Source organism: Erithacus rubecula, assembly GCF_903797595.1.
Source record: "Erithacus rubecula genome assembly, chromosome: 8".
Classification (NCBI taxonomy): Eukaryota; Metazoa; Chordata; class Aves; order Passeriformes; family Muscicapidae; genus Erithacus; species Erithacus rubecula.
In genome coordinates, this window is record NC_136659.1 from 17,454,266 (window position 1) to 17,471,638 (window position 17,373).

Sequence of the window (17,373 nt, forward strand, 5' to 3'; positions counted from 1 at the left end):
GTAGTCCACATCCAGAAATGTTACTTTTCACAGTACGTTTTTGTGCTGTTTGGTGAGCTTTTTAAAGGTCTCCTTTCCCCTCTCCTCCCAAGCTTATCCGCATGGAAGTTCAAAAGTACGTGAAGATGATTGCTAACACGCTACTTTCCATTCCCTCACCGTTTAGCAAATTTCCATTACTTGTTTGATTGTCCCTGAAGCTTTTGCATCTGTTGTAGATGTTTTATGCTTATTTTCTGGTTTTGTATGTCACTCCATATGGCACAGGCAAAAGCAGCTTTTCTTTTTGTTTCTTTCTTGTAGTCACTATTTCTTTTTTGTAAAACCCAGCCATTGCAATTGCTGTAGGATAAACCAAGTAGAAACTTGAAATGCAATTTATTTTCCTACAAAGAATTTTGCCATGGTTTTTGGAAGGAAAATATACTGTGTGTGCATGTATCTTTGTGGAAGAAAGTAAGATGTAATGATTGGAGTTGTGTATGTATTTCAGGTTTAAATGCATATACAACTTGCCACTTTTAAAATGAGAGATGGTTGTAACTTGGCAGAAAAAGTGTTGCCACATATCCTTTTTCTGCCCAGAGTAAATTACAGTCATCTGTATCTTCTTTTGAAGACAGTAGAAGCATCCAAATAAATGCGTCATTTTTTGACATTATAAGATTATTTAATCAGTTATATCTTACAGACTTATTTTTGTCACCATTCACTAATGGAATGCTTTTAGTAAATGCAATTGTGTATATTTCTATTTAACATATTTTTCTGCATTTCTGTATATTACTATTTCATAGTAATGTATATATTTTTTTTCACCAGAGAAATAGAATTTATGAAGAAAGAAGAAGATCTTTCAAAGCTACTTGAAGAGAGAGACCAGAAATATGCAGAACAACTGAAAATTTATCAGGAAAAAGTAAACCAGTATTATATTTTGAAATAAACTTCTGTGTTCTTGGAGACTTGTATCTCACTTCTGAATTTTAATTCTTGCAGATTTCAGAGCTTGAAAATAAATTAAAAGCATATGAAAAAATGCCTTATATGTTTGAAAGTGGCAGTTTATTGGAAGATGTCTGCCAAAGTCCAGGCCAATCTAATGAACAGTCAAAGATCAAAGAAGGCAATGAAAAAGAAACCAAATCAATAGAAGAAAGAATAAATTCTTTAGATATGCTGATTTCTGGTAAGTAGATTGTATGTAGATTTTTTTTTTTTTTTTGCACTTATGGAAATTAGGAGGAGTTATATGTGTAGTGGTTTTTCTTGTTAAGAGAAGTGAAGTGGTATCTGGTTCATACTGACTGGATACATGTTTTGGCTGAGTCAGTATGGATACTTGAGTTTAGGTTTCCCCAATATTTTCAGTATGGTCTTAAATGTGGGAAAGAGGAGATGGATGGATTGATTTCAAGCTGTAATTTACAGTAAACTTGGTATGATTTTTTTGTCTTGTAATTCTATGCACAGAATGTTACGAAATATCAAATGGAGGTTCAAGTGAGAATTAAATCTTTTAAATATTTGGTAAATTCTTACTTTGTAAAAGGTTTCTATCATAAAGAATGAAGCTATGAAAGCACATTCAAGGCACAAATTTTCATCTATTTGAGAACAGAATTCAATTTTCAATCCATAAAATAATTATATTCTGTTGGATTTTATTATTTTTTAATTAAAGAAGTTGAATAAAAGTATGTTTCAAATTAAATAGAAATTGGTAGTGCAATGTGTAAAATAGGGTAGTATAATATAAAAAGTATTTTCATTCAGTAATGGTGAATAGGTATAATGATTCTGCCTAAAATTCTGAGTATTTCTCTGGGCGGTGGGTTGGTGAACTTGCCTGCCAGTTTTTGCTGGGTTTTTTGTTTACTTTTTTTAAAAGTATGTATTTGTTGCAGATTTTGATGCTTTTGTCGGGGATACTCCCAGATTAGACACCAGTGCCCACAAAGCAAAAGCTCAGCTTGCTTTGAAAGTAAAACGCCAGCCACCTTCTCGATCAAAGCTGAAAGAATCTCTTGGGGGTGGACAACAGACTGTGAATCTGCAGGTACTGACACTGATAATCAGCCACTCTGGATACTGAACATGTGTTGAGTTTTATCTGTATTTGCAATTGTAGGTGTTCTCCATGCTTCATGCAGGCTGTGCCAAAGCACCATAGTTTTATGCTGCATCAAGTGAAAAAACCTTTTAGGGTTCATAACATATATGTGAACTCCGGTGTGTTTTTATGGCACAGTTAGTTTGAAATTAGCAAAGAGCTAGGCGAGCTGGTTCTGTGCTACTTCTGCTTGCTGAAAGATTTTGATACAGTGATATATTGTGAAATATGCTAATTTATCTTGTTAGTCCTTCATCTGAAACAAGTTAGTTACCAAAATTCTTCAAAAACTAAAGAATTCTGGAATGCTTCATTATTCCATAAGTCATCATTTGAGTTTACAAAAAGTGTACCAGTAAAATATTCTCATGTTTCTGGAAAACAACTGAAGAATTGAGGTACACATAGTCAATCTATGAGAGAGCCTGTCATAGAAGGAGAACACTGAATTAATTCAGTTAGACTGAAAACTGGTTGCATTGAATTGGAATGGCTAAGGTGTACCATCTGATTTGGCTAAAAACAGATTATTTGGGATGTGCAGAAAGATGTGTATAGAGGTGTGTAATAGCCTTTAAAATAACATTAATGTGATTCAGATGGTATCCACAAGTATCTAAGTTTAGAAAATTTCCTCAACTGGAGAAATTTCCTTAGCACATCCTTCTACCCTGGTAAAAGAACAGAAAATAAATCAGTGTATGTCATGCTTATAATAACTTTCAAATTTTTTGAAGGATGAGGATTCAGAAGACAGTGTTCTCAACAGACGGTCTTCCACTATGAACCTAACTAAGACCTTGGAAACAAGTGAAAAATTACCTCTCCCATGCCTGGATGATGCAGATCAAAAGAGTGAAAAGCCTGAGAAAAGAGAAAGCACAGAAAGTCCTCTAGAGTCAAGTCCTTCTGCTTCCACACATTCTTCTCCAGTACACAAACCAAGCCATGACAATAGCACAACCAGCACTCCTCGTTCACCTCCTCCTGAGGGGATGACTCCAAATTCTCCTCAAGGGTATCTCAAGAATGTTAAGCCAAGAGAAGCAAAAGGGAAAGGGAAAGAATCCAAGGGTAAGATTTAAGAGTTTATTATTATTTGAATTCTTTGGGATTTAAGTTTTACAAGTTTTAGATGCAATCAGTAAAGGTCCTAGTACATTTTTGCAGAACACTAGCCAGGTAAGTGGCAGTGTATTGGAGAGTAAGTCTGACAGATTTCCTGACTGCCAGAAAAAATTAATTATCCAAGTGTTTGAACAAGATACATATTCTGACTATTGTGGGAATTTTACTGCATTATTCATCATGCTCTCTTAGGATTATTTGTCACTAGAAGAAGGTTAAAGGTATTATAATCAGCCTAGTCACTACTAATCATTATTTGATAGGAATAGTAGGCATTTTTCTTTATGAAGAATTGAAAAAGGGATCTAATATAATCTTTTAAATGTTTGACATTTTCTGTAATCAGCTAATACAAATGTGTACAGACAGATGACATGCTGTCTTTGCCATACAGCTCAGACAAAACCATTCTTTTAATACTCTGGAACAGGATTTGTTTCATACTGTCTTTATTTTGTATGTTTCTATAAAGTCTCAAACAAAAATAGTCTAAAAAAAAACCTCTTACTAAGACACATACCTAATACATACATGTGATGTTGCTTTCTTTTCTGCAGGTTTTTGGGTTTTTTTGTGATGGCAGGAGCACTGTAAACCTTCTTTTCTAAATTGGCCCCTGGAATTGCAAATTAATGCAGTACATGAGGATTAGTATTGAAAGCTTGCTCTTTGTGAGCAAAATGACATTAAATGCTGTTTCTGCTAGATTGTTGCTTTCTAACTGTTTTTAAATGTCTGCATACTATTTTATTGAATTAATCCTTTCTATTACCTTTTCATCCATTCATGTGTCAATCTGTATTTTTAACCTACTGTGCCATGTTTAAGAAATTACATCTTTTCTTAAAATACTGTTTCTGGAAATAGAGGTGGAAACAAACATCAGTATTAAAAGTAATTCTTTTGTTTTTGTATTCAAGTTGATAGGAAAAATAACAGTTTATAACAGTTTAACTGTAGTTATAATTTATTGGATGCTATATATTTGGAAAGATCGCTTAACTGGTATAGCCAGAATGATGGGAAGGTGCCATAGAGAATAACTTAGGCTGGCTGATATGGCTGTAGTATTTTCAGTTATTATCTGTGTGCAGGAATGGGAGTTTTAACACTGTCACCCAGATTTTAGTCTCTGACTTACAAGCATCAGCATTAGTAGCTGAAAATTCCAGGTATTTTTTACAACAACGTTTTTGTTTTTCGCCTCTGTATGAAAAGCTGAAGAAAGAAAAAATGAAGACAGGACAGCAGAAACAAATGAAGGAATACCATCAGGGAAGTCTAAAAGGAGATTTCCAGATTTTGGGTAAGATTTCACATCTGTTCCTTTGGAAATGTTGTCCTGGGTTATTTGGAGAAGATTGTGTTCTCTAAATAAAACAATATTGAGGAGTCCAGTAATGCCACTTCATAACACCTTTGAAGACACGGGTAAAGCTTGTTGAAGCCAGCTAACATTAAAGGCTTAGACTGGTACTGCAATAAATACATCATAGTGTATAACATAAAAATCAGCTGATTTCACACTCTGATTAGTTAGTGACTTTGCTCAAGGTGCTGTGCATTGCTTAGGAGCATTAATGTAGCAATAAAACTATGGTTTTCGTCCTGGTTATATCCACTATGTGCTAAGATTCTTTAGGAATTTTCTGTATTTATTTTGTTTATCTGTCACTTTTGAAAGGGTAATGCTAGAACTTTTTTAATTGCATGTGTAATCTGCAAATTTATGCTTTGTGTAGAAATATAAATGTACCTTTTTGTAACTGTTGAAGTGAATGTAAAACTGGCTGATTTAATGAAATGCTGTACCAGGTAAATGTAAGTGCTTTATGAAACTTATGTTTTTTAACTTCAGTGGATTGCGGAAGTCTGGAGGCAAGGGTAAGAAGCAAGAAAAAGAAAATCTAAGAGGTTCTCTGGATAGCAGGTAGTTCTTCCATTGGTTTATACATACTTACTGCATTCCTAAAATTTGTAACCTAAGGATTTCTTTAAAACTGTCATTAATGTTTGATCTTAAAGTACAGTCTTGTGTAACAGTGGCAAGATTCTGTGAAGATTTAATGATACAAAGATGAGCTTCTAATCTCACAGAAGAGAGTAGAAGAGACAACATTAAAACTATATTTTGCTTAGGAAGATGGATGTTGAGTAAATTAAGTTGGCAATTACTTGAAATTTTTTAATTGTGTGAAATACTACAAAAGTTCTTAAATTTGTATTGTTAAATATCTCATTATTTTGCACAGATATTTAAAGGCAAGTAACAGTTTTCATTTCAAGTATCAGTTGTGCTGTGAAACTGGTAAAAATAAGTGGTGTTTTGAATTTGTTCTTGTTTTTAAGGGAGTGGTTGTGTATTTGAAGGGTGGGATGGGGTTTTTTTGCTGTTGTTTTCTAAACAGAGTTTAATCTGCTTATCTCAGAGGTTCCCGAGAACTTTTGGATGACTCGGGCAACAATCTATCTGCATCAGATTCAGATTCCCCTGTTCCTACTTGCATGCCTTTCTCTTGGTTTGGAGACAGCCACAAAGAGCCTCAGATTTCAAGTAGCAGTCTTCAGGTTACTCAGAGTGGGCAGGATGGTTGTGAACACAGTCAAGAGAAGAACAGAAGCAAGGTAAAGATGACTAATTTGTGCTTTTAATATTTAAGTGTTGCATCTTGATAAAGCAAAAATATCAGTGGGTTAGTATGTGAAAACCTTATGACAGTCCTTGACCACATCACCTCTTATAAACACTGTTAGAGAAGTTTGAGATAATTTAGCACTCACAAGCAGGAATTGTGAGTGTTCATGTTCCCTCCTCTTCAGTTGAAGTAGTACCTAAGGAAGACTCACAGGGCATGGTTTTTCACTGGCTGGTGATGGAAAAAGTAATGCTAGTTTCAGGAAAGCATAGTTTTAAAGGTCAAATCTGTTTTTCAGACTAGTTCATGGAGGAATTGTACATAAATAGAGGTCAGCTGTCCAAACAGTTAGCCACCCAGTTCTTACCATACTGGAATGTAGGACTGGAGTACCAGAGAGATGGAGGAAGATAGCATCCTAGTTTTCATTAACAAATACAGTATAAAAAGCCAAGAAACACATCTACAGAGCACTTTCTTCCAGGCTTCTGAGTAACTAATAATCTAATAATTTAGAGCCTTTTAACTAGTTATTGAGAGTGAGGCTGCACAGTTCAGTCTATAACCATAGTTACCATCTTTACAGTTTAAACTATTTATAAAAAACAGCTTTAGAAACTAAAAGGTGTAATGTGTGTGCTGCCTTAGCATTTGGTAAAATCTTTTTCAACTTAAGACTGTTCCCAGCAATTTTACTGACTTCTTTCTCATTTCCTTTTGTCAAATTGAAAATTATAGTTGTTGAGAAGCTCATAAGCTGGGTTTATTTTTGAGTTGAACACTTTTTCTTCATTTTGGATGGCTAAAATACCTTCTTGTGTTCATGTTTCGTGCTTTGCTTCTGTGTTGTTAGAAAGAAATGAGTTGTATATCTGGAAGAGAACCTTGCCAGGTTGTAGTCCATGAAGTCACTGATATTTTGCAGAGATTACAGATAACAAGTTTGCTTTCCATGTTTCCAGATGGTGATTGCACTAAAAGGCTGTTGTGGTACCTTTTTTTTAAATACTTTTTTCCCCTAGTGTAAATCTACAGTCATGTGATAGTAGTAAATTGTTCGCACATGTAGTTTTTTAAAATTTCAGGCAGTGGGTTTAGAACCATACAATCCTTAGCATAACACAGGAATTTAATAAGAGTAGGAATTTTTTAATCTCTGAAGTAGAATAGCACTTCACAAAATACTGCCCAGTGTGTGTCAGTCTTGTGCATTTACAGCTCCTGCATTGATTGGTCGCTTCTGTTGAAGCATGCAGCAGCCAAAAGATGTTTCTGTAAATAACCCAAGGATTTGGAAGGTATATGCATACACTTGGATACAATTTTTGAATAGGAATGCATGGTTGGTCTCTTGATAGGCTGTAGTTGATCTCTTAATAGGCTGTAGCAAAGCAATTAAGAGGTGTTTCCTGTATAGATAAGCAATCAGTAGGTTTGTCTTTCTAATTCATTGATTCAGAAGAACCCGTTGGTCCCCTCTTCATTGTTTCTTTATATCTGATTTGAATAATTTTTGTAGCCATAGTAAAATTCCCACTGCTGCATTCCTACTATAAGCATCCATAGTGTGCTTAAGCAGCTCTTAAAAGTTTCCGTATACCTACTATATACAGCTACTTTTGACAATCAAAAAGTTACAGATCTTACCAGATTGAATGCTTTCTTCCTTTCCACATAGTTCTGAGGTAATAGTCTTTACTTCTTACTGGACTATACTTCCCCAAGATGATTACCACTTCAACCATCCAGCTGTTTTTTTGCCTACTGGTTGGGGTTTTTTTGTTTCCTTCTCATGCTCCAGTATGTAATTGTTGCTTGCTGCTCTTTTGCTTAGTGCCAGTTGCAAACCAGCAGCTGGAAGATTATGCAAGTCTCCAGCTATATTCCTGCTTTGTAAAATGGTAGAAAGCTGATCCCACTGAAGAACAGATTCTCATACACTCAATAATTGCAGAGTTTTCCTCTCCAAAGTCAGGCTGTTTTCACTTTGCAGTGTTTGGGGTCTTTTGTAAACATGCTAACATGACAGTGGTTGCTGCTTTAAGTGAACATCTGAACTTAGAGTTGATAATTATATTTGTACAGTAACAAGGCTTTGGCTTGTTTTGCTATGAAAAAAACCATTAAAACTGACAAAGAAATGTACTTGACCACTCAGAAGTGACTCTTGTTACTAAAACAATATAAAAGCAAGGGAAAAAGTAATCTTCCCAGAATCCAAGGAAAGAATATTCCTTTTTGTTGATATTAACTGAAAATTTATAAATAAAGCAATATATAATAAATACAGCAATAGCATTTATTCCTTTTATGTTTGTAGTATTCCATATGATCATGTGACAGCATTTCTTAAACAGGACGTAAAAGTAGAAAGCCTAAAATAAGAACTTAATCATGTAAAAAATCTCTGTGGAACCAAGTCCTTTGCATTGTGTATAATTTTTGTAGTTGTGTTTTAACATTGATGATGTAAGGAATATCACTACATTCCTTATTACCTGGTTTGTGGTTTTGCAGAATTCGCCTCTGGGAGTTACTGCACTTAAAAGGGTTTGTTTTTTTTTTTCTTAAAATGGTTCTGAAGTTAATTTTAAACTTACAAAAAAATTTGACAAAGTAGTGAGTCAGCTCGTTGATCCCTGTGAAAACAAGAAACACAGGAACTAAAATCCTGTGTGCTTGCAGACAGTTCTTAAATTAGTCCCTTGACATAAATCTGTGCCATTCTCTGATACAATACACCCACATACATAGTGTTTATACTCTTGTTTTCCCAGAATACTAGTTAGCTTCTGTAAGTGTGCATGCAGTCTTTCATTTTCAATGCAAGGAAGAGCAGTGGGGTATAAACTATATCCTAGTAATTTAAATTATAGGAAGTGTACCTGTATAACTTCCTATGTCCAAATTCTATGCTATTCAAGAGTCAAAAATCTTTGCAACTGGCTCTAAATGCTTAAAAGGAAATTACTTCTATGAAGTAATTAGGAGCAGGGGGAGGAGAAAACATTACAACTGGTGCTCAGATGCTTTACTCTTGGCTGTGTTTTTATTATTGTATCTTTTTAGTTTTGTTTGTCTGAATTGTTTTTGATTTTCTCTGTAAAGGTAAAAAGAGTGAACTGAGGGGTGGCTAAAAGAAAAGTTCTTAAATAGATTTTCAGTTTTAGTTGAAGTTAATTTGAGAATAGGTTGATGGACAAAGTATTCTGCTGTTTCTGGTAATAATTGTTACATCTAAAAGACTGAAGACTAAAATTTAAAGTAATTAATAAAATAATCTACATGGTAAATAGAACACCATTTTTCAGTCAAGAAAAGTACTACACAAAGGTAGCAGGAAAACTCAAGTTGTAGTTTGGGGGTTTCGTGTTTGTTGCATTGTGGTGGTGGTGACTTTTTTCTTGAACTTTGTGTGGTGTTTTTAAAGCTGAAAATGTGTATCAATAATTTAAAGTATAAGGGAGTGCACTTAAACCAAACAAAACTAGAATAATCTAGAAAACTGAGAGATCAGGTGAAATTGAAATCAGAATACAAATACAGAAGTGCTAAATGAAGGTAACTGCAAAAATGTAGTTTTCTTATACAAGCATAACTAACTGAAGAAAAATATCTTAAAGATCAGCTTAATTTAAGATCTCAGGTTATTTATGCACATAGGGATGTGGTATGGCATCCTTACAAAGTGTAATTACTTGATTAGAGACTTAGAGAACATTAGAGAAAATACTGGTAAATATTTGCTTATTGTTTGTAGATAGCAGAGAGTAGTGCTGAGACATTAAATTTTAGAAAGGCCAAAGTAGGAAGCATGCTTTTGGCAGAATTATTTTTCACTCACTAAAGAAAAGTATTTTCAAGGTTACAATCCAAGTTGGAATTCAAGGGAATCAACAGAACACTACCTTCTGAAACACATACATTGTATTTGTGGAGGTTTCAATTTAATAAAAGTTCATCACGAGTAAGTCCAACAAATGCATTTCAAATTGCTTCTCTCACAGTGAGGTATACCTGCTGAAAAAGTAACTGATGCACTTCCTAGTGTATTTTAACACCATTTCAAGTTATGACTGATTCTCTGCACAAGTTATTGTTATTTGGGATATTGCTTTAAAGTTGTTACTGCATTTGTGAATTCAGAAGTTTAACAAAAACAAGTCAGATGCTTGATGTGGTTAGTACATTTCATATGTATTCTAAAGGTAACTGAGTCATACTATTTTTTAAACCAAAAATCAGAATTACTAGAATGTCACCTAATGACCTGCTTTTCCAAGAAGTGAGTTAATAAAACATTATTTCCACTTGTTTGCAGAGTAGAATTGTCATAGATGATACATACCATAGCAAGCCAAGTTGTGAACTTTCAGGGTTAGTGACAGAACCAAATCTGTCAGGTCGTTCACACACTTTAACCTTCTCTTCAAATGAGGTGAGTTTCAAAGTGTGTATATGTGTGTTGTTGATGTTGTTGTTCACACTACAGCATGTTGAATAGAAACAGATGTGTGTAATGTGAAACTAGATGCCTGTTCCATATTTGAATGTTGAAGAGCACTGTAAAGAAGCAGGTAATGAACTAAGGACATGCACTAGTGGATGACACATCAGTCTGTGCATTCTGACCCTAGTTATGCCGTCATAAAAATTGGAATGAACTTGCTGATCAAATCAAAGTTTTTAATTTTAAATGTGACTGAGTTCTCTTCCATTAATTTAAAGCAACTTCTGGGTGGAGGAAAACTGCAACATTTTTGACCTCGCCTTCACATATGTGAAGGTTTGTTTTACGTTAAAATTTCAATAAAAACAAAAGAAAAAAGGAAAAAGAATTCAGAACATAGTGGTTCTGACATATAGGTAGAAATTAGGCACTTAAAAGTGTCTTCAATCCCCTGGAGAACTAATTCCTTTGGCTACAGCTGAAACCTAAAGTCCACACTTTGATAGCATTCTGAGATACTCTCATTTGGAGTTTGAATGATGGACATCTTAACAAATTAAATCCTTTAGTTTAGGACAACTCGTTAAAAACTAAATATAGTCATCTTCTGTAAAATGAATTTGAGGGCTTGCCAGACTGGTGGTTCATTAATGTGATGGGATTTTATTAGTTGTCTTAAATCAATCTCTCGTGAAAATCTTAAAATATCCCAGTAATATGTAGAAAATCTTACAAACAATGTTAAAAAGTCACTAACAAAAACCTGAGGTGTCAAAAATCATATAACTAGTTTACAGATTGTAGTAGTGGATTAAGTTGTGGCAGATTTTTTTTTTTTTTTTTAGATAATAGTCTTAGATCTAATGAAAATCAGAGGAACTCCAGTTAATAATCTATCTTTGCAAGTACTCCCTGCAGTTTTTGAACAAAATGGTTCACAAATAGAGTATGTGTTTCTAAAACTTTCAAGTACTATAAATTGTAAGGCTTTAATAAAAGATGTCTTCTTGAGAATTGTTCTTTGATCAGTATTACAAACTTCCAGTAAACTTTGGGTTCTAAAACTCAAATGAAAGCAGTCTATTACTAATTGTCCATGTGTAAAGTGATGATTTAAGCCTCTTTTTGTTATAGATTGAGTTCCAGTGTTCTGTCTAGTTCATATGTTGCTTATTGTCCTGGTTTTGCATGACCAGTGAAAGCTGTTTGTACCTTTTCAGTAATAACGTTGAGTATCTAGAGTCTACTCTGAGGAAAACAAGGAAAAAACTCTCAACTGTTTTCTCATTTGGAAAACAGTATGTGTGAAGAAAAATACATAGTTCTGTTCTTGGGGTTTGTCATTGTCCTGGCCTTGCTGGTGACACTATTCCTGATCCAGGCCAGGATCCCTTGGCTTTCTTGGCCATCTGGGCACACACTGGCTTGTGTTCAACCAGCACCTCCAGGTCCTTTCCCACTGTGCTGTTTCCAGCCCCTCTGCCCCAGCCTGCAGCACTGCATGGGGCTGCTGTGGCAAAGGTGCAGGACCCAGCACTTGGTCATGTTGGACCTCATGGCTCTTGGTCTGGCCCATTGATCCAGCCTGCCCAGGCCCCTCTGCAGGGCTTTCCTACCCTCCAGCAGATTGACACTGACTAAACTTGGGGTGTTGTCCACAGATTTACTGAGGGTACACTCAGTCCTCTCATTCAAATCACCAATAATGATATGGAATAGGATCCTTAACTTAAGCTGTTAATAATTTCTGCCTGATGGTTGCTGTCCACACGGGTTCGTAAGTATGCAGCAGGAGTTGTGCTAGCCACTGTAAGTCTGGCTTTCAGAGGAGTGGGCTGTTGCACACTGCCTTACAAATGCTGGAATTGTTGGGAAACTGGAGATGGAAGCACCTCTTAGAGGCATAGATAGGGACAGCACTGAGGAGTCTGCTCTCTGCTGGACAGGTGCTCACAGGCAGTTTGGGGACGTGACTGCCTGGTGAGAGTTCAGTTGGTAGCAGCCAGCTAGTTACAACAGAGGCACTTCACACATGGTTAGAATGATAGCCAGGTAATCCTTCTAATGTTCTTAATATGTTAAATGGTGTGATGGCAGTGATGTTTTCATGGGCTTTATATTTTTATCTCCAGAGTTTTTATTCGCTTTCTGAACCACATGCATTTTTATGCAGGAGAATATGGCTTTCTCATGCTTCCACACCTTAGAAGTAGTTTTAGTTCTGCTTTCTGAATTTGCAGCTGATCTCTTGTGTAGTGGCTGTTTTGGGGACTAACTTCCATGTACAAACACAGCTTAGCATGTTCCTTCTGCTTCTGAATGGACATTGGAGAAAAAAAAATCATGTAGAGGTATTATTTATTATTTAATTACCAATAAGCCTTACTCAGAAGTTGGTGTTCTTCATCTTATCCTTCTACAGTTTTCACTTCACAGTTTTATGTTCTGAAAAATAGTCATAGATGCTTTCCCTTGTGTAGTAGTAAAATTTTCAAATTTTACAGTGTTAAGTATCTGTGAGGAAATGATGTCTGTGTGTTTTAACACAGATTTAGATGTTGCTACAGCTTCTGATTTTAGGGTTCTATCTTTACCAATATGAAGAAGAAGGAGTTTGTTAGCAACTGATGATGCTGAACCCTAAGCTGCAATTCATAGCTAAGCCTGGAGGACTCCTCCATAGTGCAGTCAGTCTGTGAGCTGCTCTAATCTGTGCTGCTTGGACAAACTGGTTCAGAAGGGCCCCAAGATTATGTCACACAACAGCAATCCTCTGAAGAAATGAAACAATCTGGATCTTTTTCTTTTTTGACAAAAAAATGTTTCCCCTCATACGTGTCTTTCGTATTGTGTGCTCAGATCCATTGTGTTGTATGATCAGATCATGTGACAAGCCTACATCTCACTATATTTGACTTGCAATCACCACAATCATTTTGTTACATCAATCAACTCTCCTAAATATTCCATCAAATAAGCTGGATTTTGTGAGATCCCTTTGCCTGTGGCAGCTGTAGTCGTTCACCTGTGACTTAACAAGGTCATCTCTCAAATCCGTAACTAGGAAACTCCTTTTTTCCATGTTTTCTGTTTACAAAGGTGTGTAAGGCTTGCTGAAAAGGGGGAGCATATTTTCTGCTTCTTGCAAGTATCTTGGATGAGTAGTGGAAGCTGCCCAGTGGAGTAGTCTGCAAGCCTAATGCAGCCTGTACTCAGTCATAAGTTGGTGAGAGATGATTCTGGATAGTTGTTAAAACTTCAGTTAACTGATGTTACTGACTACAGTACCACACTGGAATTTCTTCTCCGCAGTCACTGAGCTCTGTTGCTTTTTTTTTTTTTTTTGTGATGAAGTAGCAGTACTTTAGGACAAATAGTAATACCTTCTCCTCTCAGAAGCAAAATGAAATTGAAGCAGGGTGCCTCCAAAGTTCTGTGAGCTGGCAAAGTGTATTTTCAGTGGAAGTCTACAAGCTGCTATGTTTCTGAAAGTCATCTTCTATTTGGGCAGACCTTTTAAAATGTTGATGTAATTGCATTAGTTCAAAGAATGAACAGTCTTCTCTTTATAAATGTACAAAATGTAATAAAACTGTACATAGACCCAGATTTACTGGCTACTAGAATTGCTTTTACTCTGGATTTCCATCACTTAACAATAATAATAGAGTTGAAGTACTTGAAAATTCTTCATGCGGTGTAAGGAAGCATCTAACATTAAGATAAAGCTACCTTAACCAACTAACTGAGGAAGTGTGTTCATTGTTTGGATAGGTCCAATTTACCATTTATGTTCTCTGTTTCTGATTTAGTGTTGAATGTTGGAAGTGTCTTGTTTATAGTAAACTAGGAAAACTGATATCAAGAACTTGACTTTTGGAGTAGAGCATGTTTAAAAATGTGCTTTGTTAACCAAACTCAACTGACAACTGGAATTCAACATACAGTCAAGTAAAACATTGCTTATGGTGGCTTTTCTCAATTGGTTAGGCATTGGATGATGAATTTACAACAACAGGAAAGCAAAATCAATGGCACAGTAGACCTATTTCTGAATGGACCACCCAGCAAGTATGCCACTGGTTAATGGGAATGAACATGGAGCAGTATATTACAGAGTTCACAGCTATGAACGTAGATGGACAGCAGCTGATGCAGCTCGACAGTGAGAAGTTGAAGGTATGTGAACATCCCAGGATAGATTTGTAACTGTATAGGTTTCACTGCTTATTTAGACATATTTTTAACCTACAAAGTCCAATTTTCTGGATTTGTGGCTTTTTAAGGGATAGAGTTATTTGCTCTTGTTGTTTTATTTTGAGTTGCTTTTGAAATACTTGGAGACTGTATAGTTAGATGGTAATTAGTAATTGATTGTAAATTAAAGATAGGCTGTTTATAGGCAGAAAAATAACAAATATTGCTTCCTTGTTTGTACCTGGAGGAAATGAAAGGAAGCTTAATTGTCCAACGAGTCTTGCTACATCTGTCACCAATATTGGTCCTATCAAAATAATATCCGGCCAATTCAAATAGAATTGCAGGATCCAGTTTTAGAAATCTGTTTCTTTGACATTTCCTCTTCAAATGTGAAGGCTAAAATCCTATCTGATGACATTTTAAATCTTTCAAGTTTTTATTCCTGCCAAAAATATATGTTCTGATATCTTTTGAGACTTTTCTTGCCGTTTTACCACCTGGAAGCTTCAGTGTGTATGTATCCCATGTAGTGCTGGTAAATTCCTGCAGTTTTTCTTTCTCATTAAGATTATGAGACTGCATTATGGATAGGCAAGATGTACAGCTAGAAGAGGTTCATTGATCTATTCTGGTGTAAGGCGAATTATTATTAATGATCAACAGCAGAATTTGAGGGGCTTAGAGGGGGAAAAAGGTATTCTAACTTCAGTCTGCAGAATATACCTGCATTTTAAATAGACACGAACACTAAATGACCCGTGTTTTATAAAATTTGATGGCCTGTCAGGTGAGTGGAACCCTGAGGCTGCTGCCTGAAGCTGACAGCGCACCCGGTGCCGCTGGGGCTGGCCCGGGGCCAGCGCGCTCAGGCGCCGCAGTCCCGTGCTGCCACCTGCCGTTCGCAAATCGAGGGGCACCGTCCGCTTCTGAGACCCTTCCTAACAGTACACTGTAAACTCCTTAACATTAAACAGCAATATGTATATGTATATGACTAACAATATGTATAAAAGCAGCTAGAAAAATACCTGGAGACTACTACCTATGTCGTTATTTTCTGGAAATTTTTAGGGGTTTATATGTTTGCAAAATGCAATACAAAACTGTTATTTCAGAACTGAAGAGTTGGCTGAGGTTTCCAGACCTGCCTTGTTACCCAGATGATTATTTACAATGTTTTTGAGGCCTAGGTCTTTATTTTTCAAGTAAACAGGCTATCTTGTTAAAAAGTGAGTAACACTTATATTGTTAAGGCACAAACGCTGTCAACAGTGCTGTTGGAAAAAAATACTGATGAGGTTTTGTTTTGTTTTCCTCCTCCAAAGGCATTGGGAGTTTCCAGTCAAAATGACAGATCAACAATAAAGAAAAAAATAAAGGATATTAGAAAAACACAGGAAAAACTGGAAAAGCAGAAGGAAAAGGTTCAAAAGAAGGAGAAAGAAGTTCGCAAGACTGGCAGAGTGGTAGCCACTCTTGAATCAAGCTGCTAAAATGACCATTTTATTTTAGTGCAGACTTGCTTAATATTGAGGAAGTTCAGCAGATTTGTATATAACTGTACAATTAAGGGAGGAGGGAAAGTGCAACAGTTCAATGTGGTAGGTGGTTTTTTTTACTTTTTAATTGTGGTCCCTCCCCATTACAGCCCAATAAAATGAAATAATGTTTTCAGTATTTTTATTTCTAGTTGACTCTGCCTGTACTAATAGACAATAATTTAACTTTCTGCCTTAAGTAACATGTCTGCTTCTAAGGTGTCATATGCCCTTTTCATTGAAATTGATGTTTGTGAAAAGTAGAATACTGTATTAAAAATCATTCCAGTGTTAGTCAACTAGCATTTGATAGAGCTGAAGCTGATAGAGGGACAATAGAAAAATCCTGCCAACAAATTCAGTCTGTGACAGTCTGTTTATCTGTTGCCACTAAAGATGTATAGTAAAAATTAAGTTTAAGAAAATGGTAATGTCAAATTAATTTAAAAAGTAAGCATGTGTTTCAAATTTAAGATTATTTTAATTCTTGTACTTCTGGAACTTCATTCAAAGTTCACTCTAGTAGCACATTGTTTTTGAATTCTATGTGTTGCAATTTACTGAGAAAGTAACAAGAAATGCTAAGTAGTTTTCACAAACTACATATCCTGAGCATAATGCTATGTTTTCTGTACACTACCCATATGGTGTTGGGACAAGGTTTAAGCCTATAAATAAGATCCTTTTTAACCTATTTTTCCTAAATAATACATAGTTTTATAGATTTATGCTATGAATAAGATCAATTTGCAATACATGTATTTCTCTTTTCTACAAGCTACAAGATTTTTTGCGGACCAAATTTATATATTTGCTAATTTTAAACAATACTGTTTTTCAGACTTAAAATACTGAGGGGAGAATTGTAGGAAAAATGATCACTGACGCACTGGGTTTCTGCCTTGTATTTAAATGTTCAGTTGTAGACTACAGATTATTTCTCTTTAAAGGAGGATTTGATTCTTGAAATAGCTTAGAACATGACTTGGTGTTTTGTATATTTACATACTATTTTCTAGAGATACTACAAGAGCACTTCCTTAATTTAGATTATTCCAGAAACAGACTAGATTAATTATCAGTTCCACCCTAGAATGGACTAGAACAAAACTGACATAGTTCATTTATGTGGACCAAGTTCTCCTTTAAATCTATGGACTGTTTTTCATTTTAATTAAATGAATGAACTTCACTGTTGGTGTTTCACTTTTTTTTTTTTTTTTTTTGTATAAATGTCTTAAGAATTTCAGCAACAGGACTATGTGGAAATGCTTCTGCACACTAGGCATTTCCAAAATAAAGTTTGAA

General features: G+C 35.4%; 1 protein-coding gene across 4 annotated transcripts in view; it reads left to right on the forward strand.

Annotated features, from left to right (window-relative positions):
• LOC306804108 (neurabin-1-like) overlaps positions 1–17,257 on the forward strand; it is a 37,777-nt gene extending 20,520 nt beyond the window's left edge. For 2 of the 4 annotated variants that reach the window (XM_079310286.1, XM_079310287.1), the window contains exons 10-19: positions 823–919; positions 1,000–1,189; positions 1,908–2,059; positions 2,851–3,187; positions 4,460–4,547; positions 5,100–5,171; positions 5,671–5,866; positions 10,199–10,315; positions 14,318–14,506; positions 15,853–17,257. In XM_079310286.1, the coding sequence (XP_079166412.1) occupies positions 823–919; positions 1,000–1,189; positions 1,908–2,059; positions 2,851–3,187; positions 4,460–4,547; positions 5,100–5,171; positions 5,671–5,866; positions 10,199–10,315; positions 14,318–14,506; positions 15,853–16,020 (1,606 nt within the window). In that variant the 3' untranslated portion in view covers positions 16,021–17,257. The remainder of the gene's footprint in view (positions 1–822; positions 920–999; positions 1,190–1,907; positions 2,060–2,850; positions 3,188–4,459; positions 4,548–5,099; positions 5,172–5,670; positions 5,867–10,198; positions 10,316–14,317; positions 14,507–15,852) is intronic. The other 2 variants (XM_079310289.1, XM_079310288.1) reach the window with 1 other exon arrangement.
• Positions 17,258–17,373: the final 116 nt, after the last annotated feature.